The sequence below is a fragment of the Archocentrus centrarchus genome, chromosome 14 (genome assembly GCF_007364275.1).
Source record: "Archocentrus centrarchus isolate MPI-CPG fArcCen1 chromosome 14, fArcCen1, whole genome shotgun sequence".
NCBI classification, from domain to species: Eukaryota; Metazoa; Chordata; class Actinopteri; order Cichliformes; family Cichlidae; genus Archocentrus; species Archocentrus centrarchus.
Window position 1 is genome coordinate 34077089 of NC_044359.1, and position 14591 is coordinate 34091679.

General features: G+C 38.0%; 2 protein-coding genes across 2 annotated transcripts; one reads left to right on the forward strand and one right to left on the reverse strand.

Annotated features, from left to right (window-relative positions):
- Positions 1 to 6168: 6168 nt before the first annotated feature.
- Positions 6169 to 8913, reverse strand: LOC115792347 (uncharacterized). Its single transcript, XM_030746842.1, has 4 exons — positions 8382 to 8913; positions 8023 to 8127; positions 7406 to 7613; positions 6169 to 7263 (listed from the first exon to the last, which is right to left on the reverse strand). The coding sequence occupies exons 1-4, from the start codon at positions 8552 to 8554 to the stop codon at positions 6799 to 6801; spliced, it is 951 nt and encodes a 316-aa protein (XP_030602702.1). The 5' UTR covers positions 8555 to 8913; the 3' UTR covers positions 6169 to 6798.
- LOC115791495 (uncharacterized) lies at positions 8763 to 13079 on the forward strand. Its single transcript, XM_030745576.1, has 6 exons — positions 8763 to 9063; positions 9503 to 9624; positions 10163 to 10306; positions 10957 to 11103; positions 11342 to 11595; positions 13059 to 13079. Exons 2-6 carry the CDS (start codon positions 9507 to 9509, stop codon positions 13077 to 13079), a joined length of 684 nt encoding a protein of 227 aa, XP_030601436.1. The 5' UTR covers positions 8763 to 9063; positions 9503 to 9506.
- Positions 13080 to 14591: the final 1512 nt, after the last annotated feature.

Consider the following 14591-nt stretch of genomic DNA (forward strand, 5'->3'; position numbering starts at 1 on the left):
TTCACTGGCAACTCTAAATTGCCCATAGGTGTGAGTGTGGATGTTGTCTGTCTCTCTATGTTTGCCCTGCGACAGGCTGGCGACCTGTACAGGGTGTACCCTGCCTCTCGCACTATGTCAGCTGGGATAGGCTCCTTGTTTTCATTTGTAGGTGTGTTGTTATTTTTAGCTCTGGAGAAAATTAAAAGAAAAAAAATATATAAAAAAATACACTTTCACAATTTGAGAATAGATCTTGAAAACAGATTTTTTAGGATCAATTTACCATATATGGCAGTCCTTTCTATTTCCTTTTAAGTGAATTTACTTTTGCATCCATATTACCCCATTGAGTAGTAAAAGTAATCCAAACAACAATTAAGGCAACTTAATAGCATAATAAGAGCTGTTCCAGTTCACCAAAAACTAAGGAAAGGAGCTTCAGCACTTTCTTTAGCACAGGATACACTGGGAGCATCCTTTATGAAAGGAGAGAAGAAAGGATTGTCCCATCAGTCATTCTGATGAACTATCCGGCCCCTCATGAAAACAATCGACATAATAAGCAAAGAGTTGCAGATCATGCAAATGATCTGATGACAGACCACCTCCTTGCCAAAACGCCCTCTTTATGAGCAATGAAGCCAAAATCTGAAAAGGATGTAAAATGATTTGAAAGAAGCCCAGAGGATGAAGAATGCACTGAGGTTAACTTCACTGAGGTGAAAGTTAGTGGCACGTCGCACATCAAGCACTTCCTCTTACGGACTGATGTCACTGATGCGAGGTCATAGCCTCGGGGAGCTGACTGCAAATATTCCAGCCCCTTTAGTTTAGAACAGACAAAAACGACCTCTGTCCAGGAGTGTCATGGTATAGGTGCATGCAGTACTAAGAGGACAGAGATGTAGCCTTTAGCCATGAAAGGCCTTAAAAGTAATCAATACTATCTTATTGTTGAATCATTTCTAGCTGCCCACATGGCAGCTGTATCCCAGTTCAGCCTCAGCTTCTGATGATGCAGCATCTGAAAGTGTTGTTTGGTATCAGATCAATACAATTCAATTCAAACACATTTTATTGACTTGACAGTTTTTAAAATCAGTATTGGAAAATCATCAAAAACAAAACCAATTTAGTGACATGTCACAAAAACAGAAAAAAGAACAAGATTATAACACACAGAATAATACATATGATTAATTCAGTTTTGTTTGTTCCAATTTAATGAAATATTAATCTAAATAAATTACACACAATATATTGTCAAGAGTATTCTGCCTTCACACACATGACAATGAGTGAATTCCCATTGTTAATGCATAATGTTTAATATGAAGCTGGCCCACCCTTTGCAGCTACAACAGCTTCAACTCTTCTGGGAAGGCTTTCCACATGGTTTAGGAGTGTGTTTATGGGAATTTTTGACCATTCTTTCAGAAGTGCATTTGTGAGGTCAGACACTGACTTTGGATGAGAAGGCCTGGCTCACAGTCTCCGCTCTAATTCATCCCATTTGCTATTGGGTTGAGGTCAAGTTCTTCCACACCAAACTTCCACATCTGTATCTTTATGGACCTGCTTTATGCACTGGTGTGCAGTCATATTGGAACAGGAAACTGTTCCCACAAACTTGGGAGCATGAAATTGTCCAAAATGTCTTGGTATGCTGAAGCATTAAGGGTTCCTTTCACTGGAACTAAGGGACCGAGCCCAACTCCTGAAAAACAACTCCACACACACTTTGTCACTCCGGAGAACACGTCTCCGCTGCTCTAGAGTCCAGTAGCAGCGTGCTTTACACCACTGCATTGCACTTGGTGATGTGAGACTTGGATGCAGCTGCTCGGCCATCAAAACCCATTCCATGAAGCTCTTTATACTCCGTTATTTCACATGGCCTACCACTTCATGGCTCAGCTGCTGTCATTCCCAATCACGTCCACCTTGTTATAATACTACTAACAGTTGACTCTTGAATATTTAGTAACGAAGAAATTTCACGACTGGACTTGTTGCACAGGTGGCATCCTATCACGGTACCACGCTGGAATTCACTGAGCTCCTGAGAGCGACCCATTCTTTCACACGTTTGTAGAAGCAGTCTGCATGCCTAAGTGCTTGATTTATACACCTGTGGCTGTAAGTTCCAAGGCAACCAGTCACATATGTTGTACACCTTATAAGTTACTTTTAATTTAAAGCTCACAAATAACTCTTTCTTTTGATAATGACCATTTAACCTTTGTACATGTATATTTTCATCATTTCTTTTTCATCATGTTTCTCCTCCTCCTCTTCATCTTCCTCCTCCACAGCTGCTCTCTCCTCCCTCATTTCCACCTTATCCTCTTCGTCCTCACCTCAAGTCACATATCCTGAGCTGAAGTCAGGGCTCTAATACATGAAAGCTTGAATAAACATGTATTTATTCCCAATATTGTTGCAATAACCTATTGTCAGCAGGTTAGACTCTCTTGTCTCTGGACAGGTGTCAGTGATCCAGCTCAACAACAACAGCTGTTTATAAGCTAACATGCCAGCTGATGCTAGGCGTGAGTTTCTGAAAAATCACACTTTCCCTCTGATGAACAGCATGATTATATTCTCACATTGTATGAGTTTATTAGCTAAGTGTCCAATTCCAACACTTCAAAAACGTTTCACTAGCTACTGAAGGACATGAGTTTTTATGAAGCTTCAAGTACATTCATGGTATATGTTTGCCCTTACCATCACACATTTATTTGCCTGAGGAACTTTGTCTTAGACTGGAAAATAAACTGATTAAAAATATACAAGTAAATATTGTTTGGTTTCAGCCAAGAACTGTTGGTTCTGGGCATGTCTCTAACTAACAGATTATCCCTAACAGACGCAAGCACTCTGTCTCGGCAACGGTCAGCCACTGATGGAGACTACACAAACGATAAAGGGAGACTCCGAGGTCATCTCAGGAAGCAGCTGCTGAACTTCTCTGTTTTCCACATTTTGTTTTGTATAACGATGTAACCAAGATTAATAAGCTTTGACTATATGAAACTGAGTTCTTCATGTCATGTTCAGTAACACACTGGGCATGCCATGCAGTTCTGACCCAGATTAATCTGTAAACTGTATGAAAATGGTTAATTAAATTTAATAATTGGACTCCTTATTCCGTTGTTTTATCTCGATAAACGATAAACGAACACACAGAAACCTAAAAGGCTTAAGCAGCAGCTCGTATTTTTTTTAAATTTCTTCAGACGGTGAAGCCATTAGATACTTTGATCCCATTATTGTGTTTAACAGCAGAAAGAAAAAATACAACACACAGTTATTAAACATCAAAGTGAGAGTGCCAACGATGAACGAAACGATACGTATAGAAACAAACATAGATAACATATAAAACCATAGGCAAGGAAGAGTTATATTAAGGCTGACATTGTACAAGAGAGTACAGCAAATTGCATTAATAAATAATATGTTTACACTATAAATCAGAATATGTACACAAAGAATCCAGAAGACAGCAGCAAGAGGATATATTACAAAAGTTTGTGTGTGGGATCTAATGTCCTGACAGGTGTGTTCACCTGTCACAGAAAGAAGAGTTCTTACACAGTTTTAGGGAGAACGGTAGGAATGATTTCCTGAAGCGTTCTGTATGGCAGCAAGGTTAAATCAGTCTGAAGGGGAAGGGACACTGCTGCATCATTAGTGTGGGGTGGAGTGGGTGAGATGGATTGTCCATAATAGAGAGCAGTTTGTTCAGTGACCTCCTGTCCCTCACTGACTCAAACAACAACAAATTCTGACCTCTGATGGTTCCAGGCTTGTGAATCAGTTTGTTGATCCTGCTGGCATCCCTGGCACTGATGCTGCTCCCCCAGCAGACAACAACAAAGTAGATATCACAGATTTGTAGAAGATCTCCAACATCTTTCTGCATACATCAAAGGATCTGAGCTTCCTTAGAAAGTATTCTCATCCCCTTCCTATACACAGCATCACTGTTGGTCCTCCAGTCCAGTCATTCAGGTGAACGCCCAGGTACCTGTAGCTGTCCACCATTTCCACGTCCTCCCCCAGGATGTTAATGGGCTTAGTCGCAGTTTTATTCCTCCGGAAGTCAACCACCCTCTCTTTTGTCTTACTGAAATTGAGAAGGAGGTGATTTCTGCTAGACCACTCCACAAAACTCCTCACCAGCTCGCTTTACTCCGACTCCTGCCCACACTTAATACACCCTATCATTGCAGTGTCATCAGAGAACTTGTGCAGGTGTCATGTTTCACTGTTGTACTGGAAATCTGAGGTGTACAAGGTAAACAGGAATGGAGATAGAACTGTCCCCTGTGGTGCCCCAGTATTGCTAACCACCACATCAGACAGAGTCCTCCCCACCCCCCACGCCGTACAAACTGAAGCCTCTCTGATAGATAGTCAGCAATCCAGGAGACAGCAGAAGTGGTGACACCATCCTGAGCAGCAGTGGTTGTTGGATGGTATTAAAGGCACTAGAAAGAAAAAAACAAACATGATTCTCACCACTATTGCCACTAGCACTATCCAGGTGAGAGTGAGCACTCTGCAGCAGGTAACTAACTGCATCATCCACCCCAACACGAGGCTGGTAAGTAACCTGAAGAGGGTTGAGAGCATGTTTTACTGTACCTACAAGCTCTCTCCAGCAGCTTCATGACATGCAATGTCAAGGCAACTGTCCTGAAATCATTAAGGCCAGAAGGAGTGACTTTCATTGGTATCAGCACTAAACACGATGTCTACTATAACACAGTACCTTTTCCTGCAGCACACTCAGGTTGAAGAGATACTGGGACTGATGCTCTCCGGGCCTGTAGCTTTGCAGTGGAAGCAACAACAATCTGAGTGGGTGAAGGTTTGTAGAGGGAGCAGAGCTTAGTATTACCGCTGCTGATACAGCAATCTGGCACTGGCTTGACGGAAGTTTCCATCTTTTATTGCCAGGATCTTAATCAGCATAACAGGTCAGTAAAGGACCACAGGTGTTCAATTACAGGGGTGGAGACCAATCATCTGATCCCGCCTCTGGAGCAAAAGCGTGGACTCTGTACACACACACACAGGTTCAATCTTCAAAAAAAAAAAAGAGATTTTGGTAGCACTTTCTATTACAGCTCGGTAATAATGTGGTAATAAGGGGGTAATAATGGGGTAACAAGCTGGAAACAAAATGTAATAATGGGGTAATATACAGGACATTATCATCCAATTACCAAGGTAATTACCAGCTAATATCCAAGTAATACCACTAGTAACAACAGCGAAAAAGCTGGAAACAGAAGGTAATAATGAGGAAATTTAACGGTTATTGCCATCCAATTATCAAGGTAATTACCAGCTAATATCAAGTAATACTGCTGGTAACAACAGCGGTTACAATTGAGTAATATTCCACTGAAATTTATGTAAATGGATCGTAAGGCCCCCAAAACTGATGGTAATGCTGTGGAAACAGAGATATGCCCATGAGGCTAAACCCTTTAGTAATAGTAGCTTAAAAATGTGGTAAAAATATTGTATGGAGATAGCAATAAGGAAGTAATGTTTATGCATTTAACTTTTCATAATTTTTAATAAATTGTAATAAACGCAAAATTATGAAGTAATATTGGCTAATGTTTTAACATAATAGGATGGTATTACCATGTTATAAGGCTTGAATTAATTATACCTTAGGTTCTCAGCATTCTGCTTTGCTTAATAGCCTAAATATTATGCTTAATGCTTTGGCTTATTAAATGGAAATATTTATGGTAATTTCTTTGTAATAAGCAGGAATCAGGGCTGCAAAATGCAAAACCGACTGTTTCTATGCAATAACCTATTTAAGTAAACTGCAACAAGTGTGAGCATTATCTGGAAATGCTCATGGTAGTTTCTGTGTATTAAGCAGGAATCAGGGCTGCAAAATGCAAAACCGACTGTTTCTATGCAATAACCTATTTAAGTAAACTACAACAAGTGTGAGCATTATCTGGAAATGCTCATGGTAGTTTCTGTGTAATAAGCAGGAATCAGGGCTGCAAAATGCAAAACCGACTGTTTCTATGCAATAACCTATTTAAGTAAACTACAAGAAGTGTGAGCATTATCTGGAAATAATGGTGGTAGGTTCTGTGTAATAAGCAAGAATCAGGCTTGTAAACTGACTGTATTTATTGCCAAGTTAATCACTGAATAAAACAAAAGTCAAGAGTTCTGATGATGAACTGGAAACACATGGAAAATGCTAAACTACCTGTTTGAAAAACATTAAGTATTAGATTTAAAAAAATAAACATGCATAAAACACTCATTAAAAGCTCGCTGGAAAATAACTGCATTGTATTTGTTTGAGGATCACAATATTAAGCATAGCTAAGAGGTCTATTTAAAATAGTTTTTGAAATTGCATAGGAGTGTAGAAGATCCTCTGTCACAGCACATTTTATATCTGGATGACAATGGAATACATATTTTAAATGTCCAATACACAAAAACAAAATGCCATCCATCTATGCATTTTTTCCAGGGGAGCTGGACCCTGTCTCAGCTGTCATTTGCGGGAGATGGGCTACACATTGGACAGGTCACCAGTCTGTCATCGGGCTAATGCCGAGACGAACTATTCACATTTACAACTAGGGTCAATTTACACAGTCAGACCTAGAGCTAATTTAGAATCACCAATTTATCTAACCCCATGCATGACTGTGGGAGGAAGCCAGAGTAGCCAGAGAGAGCCCACACAGATCTGGAGATAACATACAAACTCCATGCAAAAAGGCTCCAGCCACAGGGGTGATGTTATTGTACTGGATGTATGGCTCTTATATCCTTGAAAAGGCGACCAAGGGGTCCATTTCTGTGTTGTCTACCCAGCCAGTAGTTCCACTCAATAAAATGTAGGATCTCTCTCAGTGACTTCTCAGTCATGTTGCCTCTGAAACGGTACACCTCTTGCTTAAAGGTTCTCCAGGACCTTTCTATATGCTGGGTATGTGCTCCTGTAGCAGGGTGAACAAAAAACCTCTGGTGATTGACTTGGTAGTGTATATACCCATGTTGCCTCAGTCTGCAGTAGGAACGCCAAGAGTCACTCAAAATTGTACTTGCAGGTCTAACATATCGCTGTATAATAGGAAGTAGTCTTTCAGAATTTCGTCTGCGAACAAATTTCAACACAGGCCTCCTTCTCCGTTGATTGACTTCCAACAATCCAAAAACCCAGCCTCTCCTGCGCCAAGTAGCACCAAATCGCCCGCGTGCATACTGAAAAATTAGAAGTTTTTGGAAAGAGGACAGTCTTAAGGCATGATTTATTTGCAGTTGTCTGAACAACAATTTCATAGATACAGATGTACCTATCACCATTATTCACCAATTAATATCTTAAATAAATTCATATCTTTACCTTTCTCTTGTGACAAAACTTGCTCTCATCAATGACAACAAAACCATGTCTTCCACCTATTCTCATTTTCCCCCTCCTCTTCAGGTGCTTAACTGCTTGCACACACACCCTCCTTAGTGTCTTGGACATCTTGGACAAAGTGCGGCTGCTTCCACAGACTCCCTCTTCAATTAAGTCCACTTGCCTCAGTCTTAGCCCTTGTGCAAACCTGCAGCAATGTAGTAAACCTATATGAATAATGTTAATGTGATATTAACACAGTTTATTACTGACTTCTTAATCATGTAAAAGGTGTTACTGTTATGTCACATGTATGAAATTATTATAAAATAATAATGTGGTAGAATAGAAGGGATATTACTAAAGGTGGTTCTACACACTACTTAATCATGGGGTGTACTTAGTTAGTACTTAATTTTCATATACTGCTTCTTCATTTTTGCGTAGCTTTTATTAAATAAATAATGAAATGTTGTTGCTGCTCATTCAAGGTTGCATTTACCTAATTTTACAACAGTTTGTGTTTAATATTATGCTATGAGTCAAAATAGTTTACTACATGCAGTACATATGTACTTACTGTTTATCATGACTATATGTATGTCTGTGTAACAAACCTATGCATGAACATCATCCAAGAAGTCAAGGAGGAGCGAGAGCCTGAGAAAATAGACCCATCTCTTATGGATTTGGACATGAATCTATTATGTCTTCGACACACCCTTTGAACAAAATATGCCATTTGGTAAAAAATAATGAATACATGAATTAATACATTAAATATCAATAAACAACAATAATAATATTTTAAATTTTTGTGACTGTGCTGATTAGCTGATGGTATTTTACAAAATGTCTTACTAAAGTACTTTCAAAGTACTCTCCAAATGCAAATAACTAACCTAGAAATGTGTAATTCAGGCATATGGAAGACATAGGTCAAATTTAAGAAATTTATAGGAAATCAAGAACTTACCAGCGATATCCATCTCTTGTGTTGCCACCTTTTCTCATTTTCATTTTTCTTTCACACAGAGAGCATCTCTTCTTTTTTGAGAGTAATTTCAGTTTTTGAAGCCATTTTATAAGTACAAGCTTCTTCTTATTTCCCCTTTGTGTTATGTTTAATAATTTTTCAGCGGTGTTCATGTTGAATGGACTGCAAGTCGAGTATGAATCACATACTGGCGCCAGATAGTAAAGCAGCTGTCTGGTCCGTCAGTTAATGGTCCCCCATTCACTCTGCTTCCACGGCAGTAAGAAAAGTAAATAAAAAATAATAAATAACTTCATTCTTTAAGTGCAAAAAGCAAATTTATTTGGATTTATTGTCAATTTAGATTCAGTTAAGTGGGACAATGTACCCTGTTTTCGTTACAGCCGTAGGAGTGCCTGTGCATCACTTTAAATCTTCCCCCTCCAAACTAAGCTCTGCTGGAAAGAACCGGCTGCCAGTAGGTGGCAGACTGCGGTCTGGTGGGAATATGCACATTTTCTTTTATCTCTGGAGGAGAGAGAAAGAAGAAGTTGGCGCCAACAGCCACACTTTGCCTCCTTTTTTGGCGTACCTCACAGTTCCAAGCTGGCAAAAACCACTGGATTACAAGAGTGTCTTTGGAATAAAATCGCCATACTTTCTACTGTTGTAAGGTTGCAAGGTAAGAACATGAATTCTTAATATTACAGAAAATTATGCACATTTTTGTCTTTTTTTGATAACATGCTGTGATGTTTCGGGGTTGGCACATTTTTATTATATATATATATATATATATACATACATACAACAAAGGAACTAGTTTGTGTCAGTCTGAATCACTGTGTGGTTTATTTTGATCCTGATAATTGATGTTTTGAGGTTTGTCAAAAAATACTTGATATTGGACCATTGTGTATATGTGTAGACCCAGAGGGTTATTGGTTTATAGTCAGGTGTATTTCCTGTATCCTTATTTAAAAAAAAAAAAAAAAAGTTAAATTCTGCACTTTGTATTTGCTTAACTATATTACTGGCTCATTATTAACGATAGCCATTAAATATTCCAAAGTTACCAGTAAACCATTGAATGTTTCCAATACAATATTCTAACATTTCAGAGCTATGCCTTTAAGAAGAAGGTACAACACAGCCAACCAGGTACATCCATCTGTGAGTGCTGATGGCAGTGCTGGATCTGCACAGGTGGAACAACTTGACAATGTAGAGGGTAAAGGAGAAAGTAAGTATACAATCTTATCCACAAGCATTAATTGACTACACTCATGTAGGCTTTTTCAGTATGACACCTTTAATGCACCAGTATTTATAAATCACTACCCCCTAATTCTATACTCCTCTCAAACTTCCTACAGTTCACTATTAAGTCTTCAAAAATACAGGGGGAAAATACCTATCATTACTCATTTTTGTAAGCGCAAACTGTTATATATGTTAAAAAGCATTCTGTTGTAGAATTTGACTGTATTCACAAGTAAAGTTTGAAGCAAATGTTAGTATTTATTGGCAGCCATAGACTGAAACGTAACATATATTTTAGAATCTGCTAATAACACAACAGTGAAGACACCGAAATAATTTAATTGTTGTAGAAGAAGAACATTATGGAAAAGAGAAACTCAAACAAAAAACCCAACAATGTTGCCATACATTGTATAATACAATTAAAACATCAAAATTGATTCCTTGGTTTTCATTGTATCTAAACATGTCCTTTTTCTTTTGTTTTGTGATGATATATATTTTTTTTACCATTATAGCGCCAGGAACTCCATCTACGTTGGCTCCAACTGCTACAGCAATAATTCAGCAGCTAAGAGACAAAATTACTGTCCTTGAAGATGAAAGAAATTTCCTCAGAGAACAGCTGAAAAAAGCACTGGATAACATCCCTACTACTTCAGGTGAAACACAGAAATTGTGATCTGCTTTGATTGATTGATAATTTAAAAATGCAATATGGCTTATATATATATATATATATATATATAAACAGAGGACACCTACAATCTAAAGCCTCATCCATTTTTTTAGAGTTTATAATCTAACCTGTTGAAGAACTTCAACTGTCAGTCATCTTCCATCAGTCCGGTCAATGAAAAAAATGGTTTGTTTTTAGAGTCGTGGCCAAAGGCTTCAGCAGTTGCAACACTAAGAAAGCAAAATTTATTTGCCAGTAACAGTTTTTGAAAAATATGAATTGCTTGCGAGTTAGCACTCTGTGTTGACCCTGCGACAGGCTAGCGACCTGTACAGGGTGTACCCTGCCTCTTGCCCTATATCAGCTGGGAGAGGCTCCAGCCCCCCCGTGACCCTGAAAAGGATAAGCGGAAGAGAATGGATGGATGGATGGACGGACGAATTGTTTGTGATAGATTTTCACTGTGTCATAGACACATTTATAAATAATTTAATATAAACATGTAAAAGTAGATGGATACAAAACTTTGTGCCATTGTCACAACTTTTGATCACAACTGTATACTCCACTTGTCTCTTTTTCACAGTACACTTTATTTTATTTTTTTATTTATTTATTTTTTACAATTCTCAGCAAAACGACATCATTCCCCCTCAAGTTCCAGTTCCTCAGATTCATCAGCCTCAGACTCTGAGTCGTCTTCTTCACCGAGTGACGGGAAAAAGAGCAAGAAGGCCAAGAAGAAGAAGAAGAAGAAAGTGTCACAGTTTGGCAAAAGAAGTATGTTATGTAGCAGTTAACATTCTTTTTTTACATTTTTTTTTAGAAAATGTCAGATTTGCTGACACAGTCATATAGCTATGTGTCACAGTGAGTTCTGTCTTGTATGACTGCTCAGTTGTGTGATTTAACATTTTAGGTATTAAGAGTGTAAATATTGGAAACAATTCAACACATATATACTTACTTGTTCATGCCTCTGGATGTGTTGTGATTGTTTTGTTCTTGGCTTTTACAGTGAAACACCCAGAAGATGTCAAACACAGGTATATGTTTGTTCTTAAAACATTCAAGAAAACACACAGCCTGAACCGAAGTTGTGAAAAACTCAACGTGGATCGAAACACTATTGCCTACACAGCCGTCATTGCTGAAGTCCTTTTGGTAGCGGACAGCGAGGAGAAATGTAGGGTTCCACCCTTTACTGGCGGCTCACTCCTTAAGTATGCAAAAGAGGTGAAGGTTTTCCTTGATGATGAGCCAGAGTTAAGAGCAAGAATAGACAAAAAGAAAAAAAGAGAGAGAGTTGTTGCCCATCTCTTACAAAATCAAAGGGAATTAGGAAGTTCTTCTTGCTTTTTTCTATTTTTTTGTCACAACCTTTTGAGAAAATGTTTGCAGTTTTAACATGAATAGTTTAGTTAATGAGAAGTCTGTTTTTTCCACCTATTTCCAGGATTGGATGATGTTTTATTAATTTCTTTGTGATAACTATTCATGTGTGATAAGTTTTTCTTTGAATATTACCCATAAGAAGTGAAACCATAGGGTTGTTTTATTGATTTACTTTGTTTTATTTTTTCGCATGTCTTTGTGTTGTTGATGTTGGTTGTTTGTTTGTATTTTCATTTTGTAAATCCTGATCTCATATCTTAGAATACAATATTTCTTTATTTACTTATGTTCAGGCATTGATCAAGTTATCATTTTTATAAGGTTGCTTCAAGTTTATCCATGTTGTGTTATACAGACATTGCTTTGTTCTTTAAGGAAAATGACAATAAAACTGCAAGTTCATGAAGGAATTTGGTCAGCATTTTTAGTTTAGTATATGTAAACAAGCAGAAATTTCTTCTTGTAATCTGATGGTTTTTGCAGTTATTGCTATAGAACCTACCACCATTATTTCCAGATAATGCTCACACTTCTTGTAGTTTGCTTTAATAGGTTATTACATAGAAACAGTCGGTTTTGCATTTTGCAGCCCTGATTCCTGCTTATTACACAGAAACTACCACCATTATTTCCAGATAATGCTCACACTTGTTGTAGTTTACTTAAATAGGTTATTGCATAGAAACAGTCGGTTTTGCATTTTGCAGCCCTGATTCCTGCTTATTACACAGAAACTACCATGAGCATTTCCAGATAATGCTCACACTTGTTGCAGTTTACTTAAATAGGTTATTGCATAGAAACAGTCGGTTTTGCATTTTGCAGCCCTGATTCCTGCTTATTACAAAGAAATTACCATAAATATTTCCATTTAATAAGCCAAAGCATTAAGCATAATATTTAGGCTATTAAGCAAAGCAGAATGCTGAGAACCTAAGGTATAATTAATTCAAGCCTTATAACATGGTAATACCATCCTATTATGTTAAAACATTAGCCAATATTACTTCATAATTTTGCGTTTATTACAATTTATTAAAAATTATGAAAAGTTAAATGCATAAACATTACTTCCTTATTGCTATCTCCATACAATATTTTTACCACATTTTTAAGCTACTATTACTAAAGGGTTTAGCCTCATGGGCATATCTCTGTTTCCACAGCATTACCATCAGTTTTGGGGGCCTTACGATCCATTTACATAAATTTCAGTGGAATATTACTCAATTGTAACCGCTGTTGTTACCAGCAGTATTACTTGATATTAGCTGGTAATTACCTTGATAATTGGATGGCAATAACCGTTAAATTTCCTCATTATTACCTTCTGTTTCCAGCTTTTTCGCTGTTGTTACTAGTGGTATTACTTGGATATTAGCTGGTAATTACCTTGGTAATTGGATGATAATGTCCTGTATATTACCCCATTATTACCTTTTGTTTCCAGCTTGTTACCCCATTATTACCCCCTTATTACCACATTATTACCGAGCTGTAATAGAAAGTGCTACCTTTTTTTTTTTTTCTGGTGTTGTCTAAATATACCACCCTAATCTGAAGCCACAAACATTAGTCTGCTCCCTCACATATTTTGTGTTTGCTGTTGTTTGTGGGTCTTTCACCTTATCACCTAGTAGGTGGTGTGGGCAGATGGCTGCCACTGCTCGAGTCTGATTCAGCCGGAAGTCTTTTTCTGCGCCAAGTGCTCGCTCATAGGAGGTTGTTGAGGTTCTCCCTCTAATACTATCTTTACCTTGTAGTGTGTAGTACTTTTAGTGAACTCACTCTGTATAAAAAAGCCAACAATTTCCAATAGATGGTCATATTTTTCATGTATGGGAATTTTTGTACAAACCAAACAGTTTTGGTTGTAACGTGATGTTGGTGTGATGGTGTACTTTGTGTCAATGAATTTGCGAAAACACTCCTGTAAGCCACAAAAGCAAGCAGCACCACATCCACCTTCTTGCAGTCCCTCTCTCTTTTCTGTGCCTGAAAGTCTGACTTCAAAAGCTGCCTCAGATCTTCTCTTTGTACTGAACCTTGTATTCTGATGTATCAGATGGGTGTGTATGGGCTTATCTGCTGCTCAGCAGACAAAGAAGAGGTCCAGATTGTAGAAAGTGTCAGCATTGGAATGGGATGTTTGTTACAATGACAAAGTTCTCAGTAGGGTCCAAAATCAGCTTATAAAAGTAGGGCTGAGGCTTCTTCAAAGGGCTGGATGTTGGTGTAAAGCTTACTTTTACATGCAGCTCACTGAGGAGACAAATCTTTGGCTCAGTTGTTTGTGTGTCTGTGGCAGTGAATGAACACAATGACAACAGCCCTGCCTGAATTCCACCTTTATGAATGTTTAATTTTCAGATTGTGTTGGCAACGTCAGAGAGGTGCTGGCTCTACTAAATTTTCTGACCAGTCTGTGGTGGAATTCAATATATTTATGTGTCGCTGGTATATTGTAAATTAACACCAGATACAACAATGCGCCTCAGCCAAAAGCTAAAAATCTAATGGTGAATGCAGTGAAAAGAATTTGTACCAGTGCCCATGGTAGTGACAGACATCTTTGTGCTGCAGTGGCTCTCATCTCTTTCTAGCTGCTAAATTAACACAATGAGACACAGTAAGATGTGACTGCTCACATCTTACTCCCTGATTTGATCTTGAGATATTAAAATATCAGTACGATATCCTGCTCACAGATTTTAAAAAGCATACTGTGTCACATTCATGATGTCACTTATTTTGAAATATAGTACAGTTAATGAAACCTGATTGATGCGTGCATGTCCTAAGTCTAAAGCATTAGAGCTCATTTCATTGCAGTGCTTCAAATTCAGCCACCAGGTGGCACTGTTCTTCCACAT

Bases quoted from the DNA above. Each gene is read 5' to 3' on its own strand.
- LOC115792347 (XM_030746842.1), bottom strand. From the start codon at position 8,554: ATGAACACCGCTGAAAAATTATTAAACATAACACAAAGGGGAAATAAG. The intron at 8,128-8,381 runs GTAAGTTCTTGA...TTTTGTTCAAAG, and splicing joins ACAAGAGATGGATATCGCTG to GGTGTGTCGAAGACATAATA. The intron at 7,614-8,022 runs GTTTGTTACACA...ACATTGCTGCAG, and splicing joins TGGATGATGTTCATGCATAG to GTTTGCACAAGGGCTAAGAC.
- LOC115791495 (XM_030745576.1), top strand. From the start codon at position 9,507: ATGCCTTTAAGAAGAAGGTACAACACAGCCAACCAGGTACATCCATCT. The intron at 9,625-10,162 runs GTAAGTATACAA...TTACCATTATAG, and splicing joins TGTAGAGGGTAAAGGAGAAA to CGCCAGGAACTCCATCTACG. The intron at 11,104-11,341 runs GTATGTTATGTA...TGGCTTTTACAG, and splicing joins GTCACAGTTTGGCAAAAGAA to TGAAACACCCAGAAGATGTC.